Source organism: Apteryx mantelli, chromosome 18, assembly GCF_036417845.1.
Source record: "Apteryx mantelli isolate bAptMan1 chromosome 18, bAptMan1.hap1, whole genome shotgun sequence".
Lineage (NCBI taxonomy): Eukaryota > Metazoa > Chordata > Aves > Apterygiformes > Apterygidae > Apteryx > Apteryx mantelli.
This window is the reverse complement of record NC_089995.1, coordinates 8764390-8784933: the sequence shown is the minus strand read 5'-3', so window position 1 is coordinate 8784933 and position 20544 is coordinate 8764390. Positions and strand designations below refer to the sequence as shown.

General features: G+C 46.5%; 1 protein-coding gene across 1 annotated transcript in view; it reads right to left on the bottom strand.

Annotated features, from left to right (window-relative positions):
* EYA2 (EYA transcriptional coactivator and phosphatase 2) overlaps positions 1-20544 on the bottom strand; it is a 98001-nt gene that overhangs the window by 158 nt on the left and 77299 nt on the right. Inside the window, exons 11-16 of the mRNA XM_067307500.1 lie at positions 16068-16157; positions 9812-9870; positions 6670-6830; positions 5521-5635; positions 4776-4897; positions 3926-4026 (exon numbers count right to left, since the gene is read on the bottom strand). Of these exons, the coding sequence (XP_067163601.1) occupies positions 3926-4026; positions 4776-4897; positions 5521-5635; positions 6670-6830; positions 9812-9870; positions 16068-16157 (648 nt within the window). The remainder of the gene's footprint in view (positions 1-3925; positions 4027-4775; positions 4898-5520; positions 5636-6669; positions 6831-9811; positions 9871-16067; positions 16158-20544) is intronic.

The following is a 20544-nucleotide window of genomic DNA, read 5'->3' as shown; positions in this document are numbered from 1 at the left end:
TTTTGTTTGGTTTTATTTTATACTGAGAGCAAAATAACTTTCCTAGTTCACACCCTCAGGAACAGAGCTTTGTACTTGGGCCACCAGGTTGTCACGCCATCACAAGCAAGGAGGCTCATCTTAGGGAGGAAGGGAGGGAGTGGGAAGTTTCTCCTATGCAGAGAGGAAAACAGATCCTCCATAGTTTGGGGGTGTCCTGCTTCAGAGATGTTGGATGTGGGCAGAGTTTCTGAATGTACTATCTATCTACTAAACTTTTTACCCTCTTATTTTTTCCTGGATTAATTAGGAATGTTTCCAGAATTACAGCACTCCTAGAAACAATTTCCATGCCAATTAGTGATGTTTTTGCCTACAGTAATAAGCTATACAAGAATCTTCAAAGACTCTCCAGAAAGTGTCATAATCCTTTCCTATAACATACTCCAATGCTGGCCTATTTACTACTACTGAAAGCTGTTGTGAGTGCTTCATAGATAAGTAAACAGTGTATATATAAAAGAATCATAAAATAAAAACTTACTGAAATGTAAACAAAAACTATAATATCATACAAAGTCAAAATGCTTTCTAAGAATTAATTTCCTTTCCAAGTTAAACGGAACAGTAGCTCATACTGCATTTTCTGGAAATGTAGAAACTGGTATCATTGCTCAGATCAGTTGTTCATTTAGTGTACTACTGCTGCCTCAAAGAAAGGTGCAATAGGCTTATATGATAACCTGTCTTCACGGAAGTCTCCTAATTCCCACTTTTAAGAGACTCTTATGTACTTCCCCAGCCTACCTGTTTTTCAAATCGGATTTACTATGTTAAATCTGGAGTCAGGTATGCAAATGTCCAAGTTCTAATCAGTCAATTCCTCTTGAAATGTCTCTTGTGCCTGGATTAAATCTGGAAAGGTCAACTATCTGTGACCTACTACATCTTCTTTATAGTATCTTGATTCAGTTCAGGAAAATTGTGTATATACTCTTGGAAAACAAGACTTGCATCTGAAAGAGGAGGAAGTATCAGCTTTTTGTGAGTGCTACGAAATGACTGAGGCTCAATTAACAGGGGATCTGAGATAGAAACAGTAATCTAGTACAGTATAAACAGTACTCTAAAGATGCAGCTCTGATCTGCACGTAGAATTTGTAACAACATTGGGGATTTTGATTTTTCTTAGCCTCCTCCCAAAAAGCTGGTATCTGTATGGTCAGTGATATGTATGCTGTTATAACAGTATAGAAAGCCTTAATCAGCAGATGTTACTTGCCTTCGACTGCAGGAATAATTTCTTTTTTTTTTTTAATCACTAAATAATTAAACTATAAACATACTGCCTCAGATAAAAAGCCTGGACAAAGCTTTAGACAATAGGTATTTCCTGGATAGATGATTCTGATGAAGATCCTTTTCCAAGTGTACCTACCTGTGTAAAAAAACTCCAGTGGTTCCAGATGTTTATTTTACAGAGTGTCTGTTTACACTCCTCTAATGTTTAAATACAGCTCAAACGTTACTCTGGTATGTTGCCTATCAGTAAACAAATATTTCCTTGAAGCTATTTATCAGTGTGTGCAGAAACAGCAAGCAAACACAGGCATCTGAAGTGACTGGAATCCATTGCTCCATAATTTCACTTTAGAGGGAAAAAGTTATTTCCTTCTCCCTCCCCCTTCCCTGGTGGTTATTAAATCCCTTCCATTAAATTATCTATTTTTCTTTCTTTAAAGAGAAGAAAACGTGGCCTCCCAGCCACTCCTGTTGTTCAGCTTTTACAGATTTATCACTCATCAGACAGGTGAAGAAAAATGACCCACTAAAATGGAGATATTATCAGTGCTGTCGGCAAAACAGTGAAAGGCTCTCTGCCTTTTTTTTTCTTTTTTTTTTTGTAGTATAAAGCTCAGGTGTGTAGCAGCCTTGACTAATGATTGTCATCAATCAAACGAGGTGACAGCCCAGCAAAGAATGTGCTCCATTAATGGGAGAACTGCTTAGGCCAAGAGACACAAGCAAGAGAGCTCCTGAAATCCTGTCTATAGAAGATTATTGAACCTTCCCACTTCTTCATACTGCCAGAGAGCCTGGCAGCCTTTGATGCAGTCATGTTCACTGACCCACTACCTTTGAAGTATGGCACTGGGCTGTCAAAAGCAGCAGGCTATTATCACTTCATTCCCAGTGAGGCATTTTGGATTCTTCTCTGAGGACTCCTTAACCCTTCATGAACTAGAGAACCATCTACGGATCTGGCTAATTCTCAAAAGGGAGTTTTATTGTCATTGTTTCCATTGGCAAGAGGAAATAAATATACAAAACAGAGGGTTTCTGCTGCTTTAAAGATGACTTGGATACAATTCTGGGGACAGAACAGGTGCTTACTGCCTTACTTGCTGGGATCCCTTTCCCCCTGGGCTTGTGCACCCAATGGGACTACCTTGCTTGGCAAATGCTTGCAGGATCCTCATTCAGAATGGCATGTCAGGTCCTCCAGCACAAAGTTCAGCTGCACAGCTGAGTTGCTGTGATAAAATTGTACACCACCTGAGCTGCAACAGTCATCTGGGTGCCTATTAAAAAATTAACTAGTTTGCTGGAGATGAGGTTTATGCAGTCAGTTCCTGCATCTCAACTTACATGCAATACTCATTGCATACTGAGCAAATGCAGCTCAGTCACATTTCTGCAGTCGCACCAGGAGCATAAGCCCCAGGATGCACAAAGTCATCCTATCCTGCAAATGATGCTTTCCACAAACAAATTGTATTCCTGTCTTGGTAAAGCCACGTAAATGCAGATTCCAGGTGGTTTCCATTCTAAAGATTAGGAACTGAAAGCTTTGGCAGTTCAATTCTCACATCTTACAACTCAGTTGATGTAGCTGACTCCCTTCTTTCAAGTCTTTGGTCTTTCCTCTCCATATTTTTCTACCACTCTTGGGCTTCTTTGATACACTGATATCCCTGGTGTATGGCTGATGGTATTCCCTAATGCATCTCTGAAATCTCTCTTTTCCCACTAAATCACTGTAATCAGAAAGCCTTTGGTCTCAAATTTTGCTCATATCTCATCCAAGCTCTGGTGTTCCAGCTTCCCTCCTCTTACAGTCTACCCAAAACAAAGAAGCTTCAGCCGATTCCTAAAAATATGGTTCAAGTCTCCCAGTGGGTGGACTGTGGATACTAATGACTGGAAGACTCAATGGGATGCACAGGTTAGTCCATTTAATTCTTTCTAAGGCTACCAATGTCAGTGGGACACATCTGTTCAGTTAGCATGAAGCATTACCAAAACTTTGGGCTTGTTATTCCTGACCATAATGCTTTCAGAGCCTTCCACTTTACTTTGCATTCTGTGTACCTTCCTTATTTCATTTTGGTTGTGAAATTAATCACGTTGGCCCACAAATCATTAATAAAGGCAGCAACTCAGTATTTTAATGTCCCTTTGGTATTTACTCTAATAACTTCAGGCCCTATGACCACACTGAGTCATATATACATATATATATATATATATATATAGGTATGTATATGTTTGTATATATTTTTTTAAATAAATCACTCAAAAAAAAAATCCAAGAGTTTGGAATTAATAGGAGTTATGTGTAAAGATCAGAAGTTGACCCTGCTTGCTGGTCTGAGATCACACACATGGAGTTTTCCTTTTCATATGTTCAAAACCATCTTTATTAAGCAAGAATAAGTCCTGGAACATGTGGCAGTAGAGGGACTACCTGAAAAATTGCACTAGCTGCCAAGGTGGGGAGATTTACAGTAAGAAATTTCTCACAAGGTTGTTATTTTGCATATGAAGAAGTGAGACCAATTGTAGACTGTTTCAAAGGGAAGGAGTTTCATTAAAAGCTTAAATAAAGAAAGGGCCACTGAAATGAAAACTTGGAAGAATCCAGGATGGCATCCACAAACTGTACCTTTTTTGCTCCCTGTTCCTCTTCAACACCATCTCCTATTACAATATACACGGCTTTTCTTCCAAACCTTTGCATTATTCTTTCAAAACAGCTCTCTTTCCCTGAGCAACAGAAGAGAAGACACATTTGTTACCTGGACACATGTGGCAGGTGGGGCTGGCACTCAGCTACTGGAACTGCAGCTGGGACCTAATTAAACTTGCCTCTACATTTCTCATTTTCTGTTGAAATTAGAACCTAACTGAATCTCCATCTGAAATGGAGTCTCTCCATCTCATGACAGCTACTAGCACTTTCTTTATCAATTGAGGACTTCCAAGTGCTGCTGAAAGTTTTCCATAAGCTATGTGACATCTGATGCTTTGCTTAGACCCACAGTTGGTAGAGTGATGTGACAGTCACGGCATTCAGTTTTGAGAGCCCTTTTCTGTTCATTCCAGTTGTAACCAACACTGCCAATATTTAGTACTCACACAATTCTTCATAAAGATTCAGCACACTCCATCCCTTTCCCTTAGTAACAGGATCCCAACTGTGCTTTTGTAACAGGTTGAACCAGACTGTCTTCCTTCTAGCTGGGTGCAGTAGGACATCCCGCATGCCAGAGATGCTCCAAAGGATGGTTATCTTTCAGGCTCTCTTCCCCATAGAGGCATTTGGGAAGCCTTAGATTTTCTGCAGTCTGTACTAGCTTAAGTATGAGCAGTCAGGCTGCGAATTATGGATGTGCAAACAGCATCAAAAATAAAGCTCATACGTTGCTCATTGCAATCAGTTGGACAGACGTGCCTGATTCAGGGACAAAACTTCAATCAACCATTGGCTGAGGCCTTAGTTACTTTGCTCTTACCTGTTTTTGTTGCACTGTAGATGTTTTCAATGGGGAAGACAGTGCCCAGTCCATAGAGAAGCACTTTAGCAAGAGCTGGTATAAGCTGAGTTGTGGTGACCAGCACATTCACACAGTTAGACCTAGAAAACAAAAATGTTAGTAGGAGTGGCAATCTGTGTTTCCCTCTTCTACTCTGAGCTGAAAGATGGCAGGAAGCAAACCTCTCCTGCAACTGGAATGAAGTTCCGAAGCCACTGTGGATTTTGCAGCTCAAGGCAGACATCTTGAGTACTGGTCATGTCTCTTTAATAAATTAGTGGAATGAAGAAAGAAACCCATGAAACAAAGCAGCAGTGATGCAGCCTTACTGCATGCATGCATGCCAGGATCTATTCTGTGGGAATTTAAACACCATGTAGTAATGTCCATGCTGGGTTCTTTGAATGAACATGTTCAGGCATGGAAGGGCTCTTTTCTCCCTTTCCTAGTCTCTTGTAAATCTGCTCATGACAGGTGTGCCACAAACGATGTAGCCAAAGACAGGCAGGAAAAAGGATGGCTTTTTCTTTTGCTCAGTTCATCATCTCATGCTCACCTCAACCCTTGATAATACAAGTCTGGCAAACACGTGCAGACAGGCCTCCCACAGGTTTGGCCAGCAAAGTCCCATAAATGTGTCTCGATTTGTTTAGACGGGGAAAAAGAAGGGAAGCAAAGGAGATCCTAGATCAAGCCTGTAGGCAATTCTTTAAGCTGTTCTTACCGGGAATGTATCAAATTCAGAGCCTTCAGAGCATGTGTGAGCCAGAGATCAGTCAGCGCTTCAAGTTCTGCTCTCAACTGCAGCCAGGTTTCCCTCTTAGGAGCGCCTATTAAACCTGCAAGCAGGGAAACATCTTTTGTAGGCGCACAGAAGGGGAGTTGCCTTCATATGCCAACAGCCTCCTGCTCTCCCTTGGCTGCATTTGGCATCTGGCCTTTCCCACCGCCCTTCTCCCATTCCTGGGATGGGAGCTGCTTCCCAATGTCCCATGGGGGCCACGGCTCTGCCCTGTGGGAGGTCCCCACCCCAGCACCCTCCTACGCTACTGCAGCGACTTTCTCCTGCTCTGTTTCCTTCCAACCTGGGTGAATGGTATCAGCTATCTGCAGTGTGCAGGGCCACGTTAAACACCTTTCTTGGGATTCCTGGTAAGCTTGTACATGAAATGAGCAAGACGACTAATGAGCAACATGGAGGGGTCTGGGGCCTGAGCTGAGGGACATCGGAAGCCGGGAAGGAACTGCTTCTACTGAAAAGCTGTGCACCATTTCCAGTCGTGTGGATAGGATATTCCTCCAATAAAAAAAAGGCTGCAGATGTATTCTTACTTTTGCTTCTTTCCCTATCTAGTCACAGACCTAGCAATAATGTTGTAAACCCAAAGCAGAGCAACTTAGCAAAGAACTAGCTGTAACTAGCTGAAAAGAAGGAACCTAGGGCATCCTGTTACCTGGTGATATTGCTTTGAGGGGGGTTAAAAACAAGCAGTTATGCCACAAGAACACTTACAGACAGATCAGCCATGAGTTCCTCTGTGGACAAGCCATTTTGGACTCTTTGTGTGTTTACTAAGCATTTTGGAAAACTGGGAAAGGTTGCTTTCCTGCTGAAGAAATTCTAAAATAAAGCCCCACGCTCAGACTTCAGTCCCTCCCCAACCACTGCACCAGGTAGTTTAGCTTACCTCCTGCAAAGCCCACAAGGAACACTTATTTAAGGCTAACGGCTGAAATACTTGCTCAGCTCAGTGTGAAGTGCTCTGATTCGGCTGCTCTCTGCGCCTCCTCCGGAGCATGTCCCTAGCAGAATGGGGTCAGGAGTATTTTGGAAGATAAAAGGCCTGCTGGGTGCCTGGCAATGGACACTTACCGCCTACGTTGTTTTTGTAGGTGTTGTACATCTCTTTCACCCGACGGTAGCGGAATGCTAATTTCCTCATCCAGTCGACTCCCCCGTGAACGCCAGAGCCCAGGCACAGGTTTGCGCTGGCCGTTGAACTGTGAAAGCCATCTGCTGAGAAGTTGTACGTGCTGGGAGAGGGAGGAGGCAAGGGGACAAGGTCAGGGCAACTGCAGGCGACGCGGTTCCGGCAGGGAGCAGCAACGATCGGAAAGAAACGTGGTGACAAGCGGCAGCAGAGATGTACACAGGCAACACTGTACACAGAGTTCATCTCTGTTGCCTCTTAGGCATTTGCTGCCAACATTTACAGTGTTACATGAACATTTGCAAGTGCGTGAAAGAGCGCTGGGTTTATTTTACAGAAGTCACTGCGAGGGTGGGCTCCTCAGCCCCAAATCTTTGTAGATACCTACACACCCATGAAGGGCCCTCCTTGTTTTCGTTCTGGGCAGACTGCTGAAGGAACCACACGAGGAAATGGCCTAGGAGCATATTTGGCCTGTCACCCCTGTGCCCCAGAAGCACACGTGCCATCTTGACTAATGCCAGCACTCTCCAGTGCATAACTTTTTGTTTGCTACTAGAACAGCCGAAGGATCAGAAAGGAATATTCTGGCCTATTATTTGCTTTTAACTTGAATAATTTATTGCCATAGCTAAGAAATCAACTGGATTGCCAGAACTGTGGTTCCCTACAGTCCTTAGCCTCATCTCTGAAACCGATGACAACCAGCACAGTTACTAGCACAGTTTAAAAAAATGCTTTTAACATAAATATGAAGCATGTTATTGAGCACTCACTGACTGTTCTGAGGTTCTCTGAACTACAAAACACAAAACCCTGACTGCCCTCTGGTCACCAAAACTCCTCACCTGCCTCTCATCTGGGCTGTGAAGGTAACTGCAGAAATACTCAAATCCTAAAGGAGAAAATTCTGGTGTTACCTTTCCGACTGCCTGGCTATGATGTTGTTAAATAGGCTCTGAACGCATTAGATCAAGAAAAAAAATTCAGAAATGAGCTAAGGGAGCCTTGACGGCCTGCAACATGGGACTGTAAAGCTTTTCAAACAAAAACCGAGCTGATAGTTCAAAGCAGCTCCCGAGTAATTGCCCCTGTGAGTGGGGGCAAGTGGTAGCTGCACAAACACCCTGAACGAGCACTTTTTCCCAAAGGAAATGATGCCGCCTTCTCCCCGGCATTCCGCCTGGCCCTTTCTCCATTCCAGCACAAGCATTTCCTCAGCACTGGGGCGAAGCAGCTCAGGGACCTGTTCAGCTGCAAGATAAACAGCTTAAAAACAAAAGTCGCTTTTCAGCTGCAACAGTTCCCTGCCTGGTGGCGGGGGGGCATGGACAGAGGCAGCACCAGCTCACAGCACCTTAAAGCGTGCTGGATGACAACCCCAAGATGGAGTTTCACAGTTTAAGCAGACATTGGAGCGAGCTGCTGCAGAAAAGGGTGATCCTGCTCCCGCCAGCCCACGCAGACGTGGGCGCACATGGCTCCGGGCACAGGCAGCCGGGCCAGGCCCCCGATCCATTGCTGGGCTGAACAGTCACGCAAACTCGGTGAGTCCATCTCAGTAACCACAAGTGCTAGAGCCGGAGCCAGGGCCGGGGCAGAAAGGCTCAGCGCCCTGAGCCAGGGCCGGGGAGGAAAGGCTCAGCGCCCCAGCCTGCCCTTCCCACGCAGCTTGACAGGAGCCCGGCTTATTCTGCCCATGAACCCGCAGCGCCGGCTGCGCACTGCATGTTACTGTGGGAGTAGCTGGTGCCTGTGCACTCACATCCTGATTTACTGCAGAGTAATTTCCCCTTCCAGAAAGCCCTGAGGCCACTTTATTTCTGTATTAGAGAATTCAAATAAGTTTAACATGCTTAACATACTTCAGTCAACTTGGCTTCATTTCCCACGCAGACAAGCCATAAGCAGCTAAGAAGCACTTTTGAAACGACTGCAACCATTTAGGTTGGGGTTTGTCACAGGATCTAAGAGCTGCTGTTAGATAATGGCTTTTTTCACTCACTCAGCATGGGCAAGTGAAGTGATTTACTTGATGGAAAACTCAAATTATTGTTTTAATCATTGGCTGAGCAGATATCCAGACTCACCCTCTTACAAGCCACTGGAGCCAGTGGAACTGCACATCATAGACCTGCGGGTTCAGTGCATTGCAAAGCACAGACCAGCACTTCAGGTACACTCAAACCCGAGTGACGTTCTCTGCAGAAGGAAAAGTCTTTTCCCTAAAACACTTATGTTGTTTTCTGTGCTGCTTCTGTATCAATTTATATAACCAATTTTTATACCAATTATACAACCACCTATAAAAACACGAATTATAAAGCTCTATATGAGCTCTGCACATCTCATTCCTGTACCAGCTACCATGACGTTGCAGGAAACATTTTGGGGAAAGCAATATGTAATTGTACAGAAGTAGCTTTTGTATACATCATGATCTTAGTTATACACACAATATTTGGTGCAGTTTCAGTACAAGTTTCTACCATTGACAGCAACCCGCCTTGGCGAGGTCTCCAACCTTACTACTAAACCCATTCATTACGGATTGGGCAGTGGTAAACATTTCAGTCTGGTTTGGGAATGCACACATGACTGTTTCTATCAAATTTGCTTGAAAACACACTATGATGTTCATGTTAGACTGTGCTTTTATTTTAGCTTCATGCTACTATTGTTTATTTTCCACTTTCCCACAGGCAGCAGGAGTCCCTTGCTGCAGGCTACAAACGTGACATGCCTCTAAGGCTCAGGCACAGCTTGAAATGGTCCGGCCACACCTGTGCCAGCTGGCTGGCCAAATCATACCCGAAACTGGTGCAGGCAGACTTAATTTTAAACATATTTCCCCAGATGGTTCAAAGCCCAGCATGGTCAGGGCTTGACAGTAGGTACAAGCATATTAATGTGCAAAAGAGGACTTTGTGCTCGGTGCGCTTAACAATTGCAGACCTTACGGAGCCAGGGAGGGGAGAGGGCACGTGGCCGAGAATGCTCTTTTCCATTGCTGGCGAACCCCCTGCCATTCTCAAACAGCTGGGGACTACCTGACCTGCCGCTTCCAGGCTGGAGATTCCGTACCTTAGATCTTGACCGTTATCGTCTGATGACACATCATCTATGTGGATCTGGTCACAGTCCTGAGAAGTGTATGAAAAAAAAAGCACATCGAGAAGTAAATGCTTTGAAAAAAAATCTGAAAGAACATGTTTCACATAATGAAAAATGACTTTAAGGGTAATATTGAGAAGAGAAAGCCTTACATTTTGCCAGTACTGCTTAGCATAGTCCAGCCACTTGATTGTTATGAACAAGTATTACACAGTGCTTGTGGAAAACATGAATAGAAACTGTGTGTGTGATCAGTGGTTATCTAAGGACACAACAGCTCTTGAATAACACGGCAAGTGAAGCTACTTCCTATACGGACAGGAGGGAGAGGGATGCTTGTGTTTTAGCCAGGAAAAACCGTATTTTTGAAAATTTGCTTGCGTGATAAGGCACAGATTTGGCAGCCTCTACCCCTTGGAAAAGAGCACATTGGAGAGGAGGTGTGTGCCAACATAATTTCAAGGGGAGATCTGTTAGACAGAAGTTTCCAGAGATGCCTATCCTGCTGGTGTTTTCCCAATGCTTGTGAGGGTGCTGAGCACCCTTTGATGTGCCGAAGCAGCACCTCTCATAGCCCCGCTCCACGGACAGAGCTAAGAAATCATGTGTGGCAGCAATGAGGAAATCCATGCACAGGAAATTTAAACTGAATATCTCCTTGGAGCTAAGCCTGCATGAGGTGTGTACCTGCGATCTTATCATCCAAAATTCTTCATTGTTTGAATGGTGGAGGCCTTACCTCAAAAACTTGAGACATTATTTTTATGGTTTCTTTCCTTCACTTGACGTTATGAGCAGAAAGAGAAAAATCAGGAAGCTTCCCCAGCACCTTAATCTCCCTTCTCCGTGACCCTTGCAGGTAAGGGTGTAACCAAAAGCCTTCAAGCTGATGAACACTACCCTTTGTTTTCGTTGATTTTTGAGGAAAATAAAAGCACGCTAGGTGCAGCAGGCCTCCTAAGTCAGAACAACTGTAGCTAACCAGCGTCTGCTGCCTTCACCACTTTCAGTGTCCTATAAACTACAGTTTGTTTTACCTTCTTTACACAATTAAGGGCTTTACGAATTACTTTAAATTAACCCCTTTCAGGAAAGAAAAAAAAAATCCCCAAACAAGCAACCAAGCTTGACATTCAAGGCACAACATCACAGATGACTGTGATCTAGTTCTGTCGATAAACATGACATTTGCTGCAGCATTTATTTTAGATAATTCTCAAAAAGACATCCAATTTTACCTAGGTCCCGTCTCCTTGGTCCTCTTGTCAATGCATCACTGGAGAGTATATTCTGCATGAGTGGAGCCAAGTGGCAGCACAGCAGCTCTCCGCGGGCACCTCTCTCTCCTGCACATCATTTCTACCCCCTCCGCTGTTGAGTGCCATGCTGGGACCACGCCGATGCAGCCCACTCCACCGCAGTTGTGCGGTGCAGAGCATGAAGTCAGGGGAAAGGTATTTGTGGAGGGATCTGCTTTTCTCATTTGTGAATGAATTGTTCTGTACACTGAAGTGTGACAACAGTAGCTATCACATTTCTGACTTAATAAAATACCATGACACTTGGTGAGACGCTACCTCATAGTCCGGCAGCTGAGCCTATCGTGTTACTGGGTGAAACACAGGGAAGCTGCTTAAAGGAAGAATGCGGACCGTGTTTTACTACTTGGTTACGAGACTAATTTTTCATTCTTGAAGAATTTCCTTGAAATCTCAGCGCGTGGGGAATTGGGGCAGGACCCCTGGGCTGCCGAAACGAAGGGCCAGCTTGTCCGAACGGAAGTCAGCCATGGGGACACGGCCCCATCTCCACATCTGCTGGCTTTTTAAAATGATCCCCCAGAACCCAGAGCTGTATGATGTGCGGCGCATACAGCCTGCAGCCGAGCTGAGGGGGAAGGACCTCGGCCAGCCCTCCCAGCTGGCAGACCTGAGCTGCTCGCAGCGCAGCGACGTTGCCGGCCGGTCTGCAACACACAGCCTGCCTCCGCAGGCAGCCGGGCTCCCGCGCCTCCCCCACAACAGGGAACCAAGCTTGCGAAGACCTGCTTTGCCAGCGAGTATTTGCTCATGTCGGGCAGTGTGATCAGAGCCCTTTGCAGCAAACACCTTGTAGCAGACTGCAGCAATTTAGTCTGCCGGTATTGTTGCAAGTGCAAGCACAGATGACGTGCTAGAGGGGCATATAAGTGCTAAACGAGTGGGTTATTTAGTGGGGCAACAACATACACGTATGATTTGAATGTGTGGTTTGGCAAACACAGGCCCTTGCTTGCCTGGGTTGTGCTGATAAAAACACTCAGAGCGGGGCAAAGCTTTTGTCACTGCCTGCCCTGGAAATACTACACAATGGTCGGCCTGTGCCAACGTTTGGTGCCTTTTTTGTGTTACTGTGCAGCCACACCACTAAGCCGCGCTTCAACAAGCACAGGGGAAAAAACCAAACCAAACCCTAACCCCCACCTGCCCCAAATCAGCTGGAAAAGCAGTCCAGCTTCTCAGTTGCACAACTCAAGCTAACTCACCCGCAGAGAATCCCTTTCTGTACCAATAAAGACCAAAAGTGGCTGGAAGGTCTCCGGGTTTGGGGCTCCTCATTCATCAGCAGCCCCGAGGACAGGGATCAGCCGCCTCCTGTCCAGGCACTAGCCTGAGGGCTGGGGTGAGTTGCACAAGAAATGTGCCTCTGTGCTGGGCTGCAGCACCACAAGAGGATGGTCTGAAGCAGGTTTTCTGACTGCTGATTTCCCTTATTGCATATGTTCAAGATTCCCACTCTGGAGCACAGCAGCGAAATGCATCCAGAAGTGGAGGAAACAGGTGCCTGAATCCCCTCCAGGAAAACTCTGAAAGCACGTGAAGCCCTGGCTACCGACAGGTGCCAGGTAGCAGGATGGCACAGTGTGCGCTGCAAACACAGCTGAGCTCGGTGAAGCTCCCAGGAGGCTCTGCAAGCTCATGGCACAGGGGAGGAAGGAGCAGAGAGGGACAGAGCCTGGCTCGAGCCAGAGCTCGGCCCCTTTCCTTCAGCTTCAGAGAGGCAAGCTCTGGAAACACCTGCTATTAGTTTGCCAGCCACCTGCTGAGCTGACAGCCTGCATGCATCATTGCAATAATCCATCCTCTTGGTTTTGCCAATTTTTCAGTGCGAGAGCAACAGCACAAAAGGCTGCCTAGCATTTTCATAGACAAGTTGCCCATGCATTGGCATAGAGGAAAACTCTACTGCTCTCTCCAGTCTTGGCAAAACAGTCAATTTGGTGCATCGCTCCACAGCTTGACAGCTTTATTTCTGCACTGGGCAAGAACCACATGGCTTTCATACAGAAAGGAAGTATTCCAGTGTGGGCTTCTCTCTTGGACTTCAGAGCCTGGGCTTTGCTAGGATGTCACATCTTCACTGGACTCCAGATCATCACATAAGTGCTGATAGGGCTGTGCAAATCTTGCTGCATCAATGCGCGAGTGTTTCATCCTCATCAGGCACTTTCGGGGAACACGCTTCCATAGGACTTCAACCCCTGGCAGTGCTCCCCGCTTTGCACAGCACTGAAAACTGCAGCCACCACAGTTAAGCCATTCCCCTATTGCTAAAACAAGGTAAAAACTGATTTTGTAGTCCACCATGCCTCTATGGCTAGGATGAGCGATACTCCCCCCATCACACCTCTCCCCCAGGCTCCGCCTGCTGGGACGAGGGCCAGCTGAGCTCTGGAAGGGCAGGGAGGGCTCCCCAGGCTGCCCGGCTGCCAGAGGCACTAGGGATTTGTGCCAGAGAAATGTTATGCTGCGTTTGATATTTCCTCGCAAGAGTCCTTGTGCTCTGGTCTTGAACGGTGCAACTATTCTGCCACTTTCTCATTGCAGCCTGCACTTGCCCGAACTCAGGATACGGCCGGAAAGGGTTTCAGCCCTGTGCAGCCTCAGCTTATTGCGCTTGTACAGGTCAGCGTTACACCACATGATGGTGCTAACGTCTATGGTAATCTCCGAGGGTCTAGAACTGCATCAACTTCTGTGCGGATTTTTTTTGTCTGTTTCTGTTTTTTTTTTTTTAAGAATATCATTCATTGCATCTTCTTCAAGCCTAACACTTGGTGACGTGTGATCCTTAAATATCACTCAGTGAATGCTCCACCTTGAAAGACTTTCATTTATCATCCAAAATGAAGGTGTAGGATGGCTAGTGAACAGAGATGGATGACTGCTTTGCTGCTGTTGTTGCTGCAAATTCTTCCAAGCAGAAATGGCAAGCAAAATTTTGCAGAGGACATTCACTTCCCAGTTCTCCCTCATCTCTCATTTTTTTCATTGAAAACACTCAGCTAAAAACAAAACACCTTCATTTGTTTTTGGTTTGAAAAACCTACCAAGCACAGGCAAAAAGGGAAAACTGAAATTTTTGAGTAGAAAATACTCTTCTCTTTCCAGCTAGTTGGGCAATGCATACTTACTAAGGATCGTCATTTAAAACAGTGCTGGAGTTAAGATAAAGTTGTCTCATGAGGCACCCTCTTGTCTGGTCTCTGCTCTGGCCGGATGGAGCATTATCTTGTTCTCAAACGTTTTTCATCATTTTGAACCATCCACGTCCAGCAGGGTGTTGTTCTCACCCCGAGGTGCCTGTGCTGCCACTTTAGTCCCTCTGGCAAGTCCATGAAGGTTATGCTGACCCGCCTATTCAGCTGCCCATTTTGTGCTTCCTCAATTTTTTAATAAAAGAAGGTAAGCTGATAAGACACTCAAGAAATCAGCAAAACTGCTTCTACTTCTCATGTAGCAACAAAACAGCACTAGCAACAGAAATGTTATTTAGCATCTTTGTAGCCCAATCTATTGGAGAAGATCTCCTTTAGCATTTTGGTGAATAGGTACACCTTGTGGCACCTGGCTCTCCTCTTGTCTTGGATACGGAGCCCAGATATTTTGCATTTTTCTGAATGCTACTTGGAGAAGCAGTGCTAAAATTTAGGTCTTCACCAGACTAGTTCTTACTCAGCTACCTAGGTCTGCTGGATGAAAAAGTCTCATTTCTCAGTGATTTTTTGTTTAGCTTTTGCTGCCTTAATGTCTAGAAACCACAGAAGAAAAAAACCTCAAACCAGCTTCTCATAATTAAAAACTTTGTCTTGCTCCAGTGGTTAAAGAAGAACTTGAGAGGCCTTGGGAGACAAAACTGACCTAAGGACTCGGCTTCTAGCAGCCAAAGCTGTTACTGACTGACAAATGTGCAGAATTTGACCGAGGCCAGACAATTTGCTGCTTTATTTCACATTTTAGAGTGATAAGTGAAGCCAGGAAAAAGCTTGTTTTAAAATGATTTGCACACTTAAATCCTTTACAAACCAGGGAAAAGTCTAAATTAGCAGAGGGTTTCTGAAGGGCAGCTTTGGCCAGGACATGTTGAGATCTCACGGGTGAAAAGCACTGGTTGTGTGTTAAATACTATCACTATTTATACAAAGCCCTGGACACCCAAATAGCAGCTCTCTTTTTTTGCTGGAGAAAGATTTTCACTTTGCGCTTTCTGTACCTTCCTCACCAAACCCTTCTTTGAAAAAAGCTGAGAGAGGGAAAAAAAAGGCCGTTCAGGCCATGACTACTGGTTACCAATGCACAGGGCTCCTCATCAGCCCTGTACAGCTGCTGCTCACCTTTGCTTGTGGGACTTTGCTTGGATTTTAACATATACTCAAAAAGGTTTTGGCTCTGTAGACGGCACTGTCAGACCCAGCCCTGCCCCAGACAGGAAGGACGTTCTGCTCTTTGCCTTTTATGCAGAAACTCACCTTGTTTCCTCCTGCGCATGAGCAGCCCCCCCCGCTCAGCATCTCTGTGTGCAGAACAGAGCTCCCGCCAGAACAGGCACCAGTTTTAAAACCTCTGCACTGGCTCATAGTTAACTGCTACTTGCCCCCTAGGATCTATGTTAATTTAGCTTAATAAAATTATTAAATAGCAAATTTCAGGAGAAGCAGCAGCAATGTCCTCATTATTAGATTTGGGGAAACTGCCAAAAGCCATCATTGTTACTCTGTATTTAGAAAAAAATTCCTTAACAGAATGAAGATGTCAAAGAGACACAGTAAAGTATGCTTCCAATAAGCCAGCTCAGGCCCACTTCTTTGGGGTCACTAATGAAAGTTTCTTGGCCAGAAAAACAAGTTTGTAGACCAGATGCAAATGATTAAAAAGAGAGATGTTAAATAAAATAAGCAGCTACGTACCTCCAGGTCATTAAAGAACAGATGCGTATCTGCAAGGTTGAAGATCATTTCTTCCATCATAAGACCTATCCGCACAGACGTCGTAGTGTCCTGTTAGGGAAAATCAGGTTTTTTCCCATCATTTTGATTTTCCTTTTTTGCGGGGGTGGTGTGGGGTGGTGTGGCATATCTTAGAGCAAACACAGGATTTACAGATCCCTGTTTCTGTAGATACATTCATTAAAGCCCTTTATTTCCCAAGTGTCTCTTAACGTGATTTTTCCCACCCTTTCTTTTGCTCTCCTAAACAATCAAATCCTGTTCTTTCAAGGATGCATATGGCTCCCCTTAACCAGGAATAGCTCACACGTTTCAGAGGTGGATAACAAGAAGCTTTAAACACTTGAGGCTATAAAAGAACCGCTTCAGTAGGTTGGACCAAGAATTGATTTCCAATAGCGTCAGCAGTGAGTGGGTAGGGGAAAAAAAAAAAAAGCAACAGAGCATGCAGCGCGTGATCTCCTCTCGCCCTGTCCTTCAAACCTGCCATAGGAGGTCGGCATCATTCTTCCCATGTTAACACAGATCTTTAATGTCAAACAACTGTTCCCGCGCAGGACAGGTTACACCGCTCTACAGCGGTGCAGCACGCTCGTGGAGCCAGAACTGCAGCCACGCTGGCAGTTATACCCAAATAACTACCTGCATTAAAAAAACACAACGCAAGACAAGACACAGCTCATTAAAACGCCAGGTCGGCCGGTCTGTCACGTCCGACACGTGCTGACCGATGGCGTGAAGGTTTGCCCTTTCCGTGGGTTTTTGGCACCGCCAGCCCTCCCCTCGGCTGGGCGCGGGTCTAGCTCGGCCTGTCCCCAGCGGCTCCAAAGCTGCTGCTGACACGGGAACTGCAAGGACCCTGTGCAGCAGGCAGGCTGCCTGCAGCGTCTTTAAAACACGCTTTTTTAATGATTAAAAGAACGGGAAAATGGATATACGAACAGTTCCAAAACGCTTTCCACGCGCCCTTAAGCATGTGTGAGCTTCCTCACATCCCGCCCTTGCTCCCGAAGTCAATGGCAAAACCTTAGCTGAATTGCCCCACAGGACTGCGCTACCTGCAGCCCGACCGTAATTCAGGACTTCCCAAGAGATGCAGATCGCGGATGGACCAGCTGCCGCGGGATTAACACAGCCCTACAGAGCCGCCAGGTGGGCACTGCATACACCCTCTGCGGCTGGCACGCGGAAATGCTCCCGGGAGCCCAGCTGCACCCAGCCTCTCCCCCAGCGCACTCTGCTTTCAGTGAGCCTCAGCCACTTTTCCACATCTCTCATGCCTAAATTCAACCCTCGAATAACCGACCTTCTTCCTAAACCTGCTGCGAAAGCACAGAAATGCATTGATGCAAACAGGCTCTCCAGCAGCGCATTTTCTTAATCATTAAATACTCCAAAAATGCAAGCAAAAATAATCTGTGGTTAACAATCTGGGCACTCCCAGCTCAAACGCATTGCACCTGTTCAAACTAAACAACAACAGACAACTTGAAAAAGAGCCTTCCCACTACAGGCTTTTATTTGCAATTCATCTTCATTAGGACAGGGATCTCTCATCTTTATGTTTATGTGGGTGGTTTCCCCTCCCTGGCAGTTACAAGCCCTGCTAAAACAAGGCAGATTTATAGGTAGTCTTTGCTCTAATTTTCTGCAGATTTCTGCGGAGGCATGTTATTGTACGGCAGGACAGCAGCGAATTAGTCGAGGAGCTCTAACAGGGCGCCCGATGTTTGGAGGATGAGGACGGTTCAATCAACCCTTGCGGCAGATGCTGGTGACACGGACGGGATGGTGCACGCTAACCTTGTTATTATGCATTCTTGGGGTCGGGCTCGGTAATTCGGGCAGAATAGCTGCAGTCGCAGCCATGCGTGCGACTCGCAAGCGCTGCGCCCCCTCTAAAGAAAAGCTCCGTCACTCATGCCTAAACATGCCGCTTGTGTCCTAGAAAAAAGGGCACTTGCTCCTCTGGGCAAAAAGTAAACTTCAACAAACTTGCCTTCAACGTGTCTCTAATTTTAAGTATTAATGTAAGATGCTTAAAATTACCCCTTCTCCCCCTGACAATGTCCATTTCCAACACATACAGTAATTTATTTCTAAAAATATTTCTGCTGGGACATCACCACTAAGTATGAAGGGGTTCCAGGAATATCTGGGATCCCTCTGCAGGGGTATCTGCCCCGTTTCGTGCACTCCTGGCGTACTGATCTGCAGAGGTACAACTGGCGTGACGGCTCCTGCCCGAAGTGCAGCTGCCCATTCTAGAAAGTTGCATCCAAACACCGAGGCGCGGGGCGGAGAAACAGTCAGAGCTGGAACAAATCTCACCGGGCACTCACCGCACGGCGCCTGCTTGAGCACACCAGGTCTCCCAGGCCTGCGAGGGCGTGGGAGCTTGGATGAATATTTCAGCACAGGCTTCAGCACTCATGTTCAGGTGGGCCATACGCTGCATTTATCCTCCCGCTCAGTGTTTCCTATTAGTTTGCTCTAGGAGCCTCCACGCTTAAACTTCACTTAACCCTCCCAAATGCTCCTCAGAAGCCCAAACGCGCTCCCCTGACGAGGCACGGGGACACCGGGGGAATCGGCGCATCCGACTGTGGCCCTGTGCAAACAGCACTCCATCAAGTTTTACTGCCCAGGTGTAGTTACACGGGGGAGCTGTTCTGGAGAAAGTCTGCTCCTAGCAAGGAGTGACTTTGTAAAATAGTTTTTAATGAAGCAATTTATTTTTATACGTTTCAAGGATCATTTGCTATTAAAACCTCTTTTAGAAAGTCTCACCGGTTGGTATCTGTCATTTATTCTCTAAATTTTGTCTTTAGCTTTATTGGTATTAATCACTAATGGAGAGTAGAGAATGTTTCCACAGTGTATGAAGTTACCTTCTCTTAAACCAAACAATATGGGGATTAAACTGTAGATGAGGGGAAAAAAATCTTTCTCTTGAGATAGAGAATGTGATGGAATGAAAATAAAACAGAAAAATGCACTTTACCACCCAGAGGGGAAGCCGTTTGGGGAAATGATTTGGCATCAGTGCTTTCACAGTATGGACATTTCCTGTATAGCAAGGCATGCTTCCAAGCCTTAAACAGGCCGATAAAGTTAAAAGCAAATCAGCACTCTCAGTATGCGATAGGTGTCGAGAGGCGCTAAGTCGGGGCTCCATTGGTAGTTATTTATTTGCATTACCACAGCATCTACAAGCCCTGGTCCCAGACTTGAACCCCACCGTGCCAGAGGTTGTACCCGCACAGAGGGAAGAGCCAGGCCTAGAGCCTGTAATTCAAGTACGGGATAAACAGGAGAGTCAGGCTGGTGGGAAAGCACAAAACGACCCAAGTATTTCAATCAACAAGCTGTCAAAATTCTCCGTGCAGTTCATAAAGGATTTGAAAGGGAATCACAAAGTCTTTCAGACGGTGGTAAGGGAGAGGTCCTCCGTAGCATGGGAGTCCTGCACCGCTGACGGGCGTCCTTTACGCCGCAGGGGGAGGCCTTGGCGGACGGCTAACGCCTATGTCAGAGCAATGTTAGTTTAGCAGAGCAACACACGCTTGCCTCGTCCCCACTGACGACCCCCCGCTAATCGTCAGGACCTTTCCCGCACTGCGGGGCACGTCTGCCCGCCACGCGCGAAGCCAGGGCAGACGGGGCCGCAGGCTGCTGGGGAACGAACCTCCTCCCGCGGCCCCTTCTTGCTGCGCAAAGGGATTCACCCAAACACTCAACCCCGAGCGCTGGCTCGGTAACATTAGAAAAGCGAGGTCCTGCGCCTTCGCTAATCCCCCAGTCATGCTTTCACAAACACGGACAATGCGAGGCAGGGATGGAAAACTACTAACAAACTCCTTCTGCAAATAACACCTCCGGCAGCACAGTGCACCCCTGAACGCCTCCCCTCCACCGCGCACTGCCCATGGGGGTGCAGCCACACGGCCGCACCGGATTAGCGGGGTGCTCCCCCCGGGGCCGAGGCACGGGGACCTGGCCCCCCCAGGGTCTCCACCACGCGAGCGCCAGAGCTCCTCCTCGTGCCCCCTCCCCAGCACCCCCTACCCTCCCGCCTCCAGCGGCCACCGCCACCGCTCGGTGCCTGGCTCAAGCGACCTGCAAGGGGTAAGGCGCCCTCCTCCCCCCTCGCTCCTTCATGAGCGCTACCGGATCAAAAGACAAAAAGTTCAAGATAAGCCTTTTTATTTTAAACCATTTGGACCAAAAACGTTTGCCCTAGAGAGCAACCTTGGATATGTCTCCCTACGTCTCCCTCCTGAGCCCACCACGACTTCTCGCTAGGGAGGACTGGCGTGCTGTTGCCTGCTGCTAATGGCCGGATCCTGCATGATGCTAGGTCATTGCCATTAAAAGTGGGGCACCTCCAACTCCCAGCTTTGTATCAGCTTGTTTGGGGGTAATTTTGTTTTGCTGC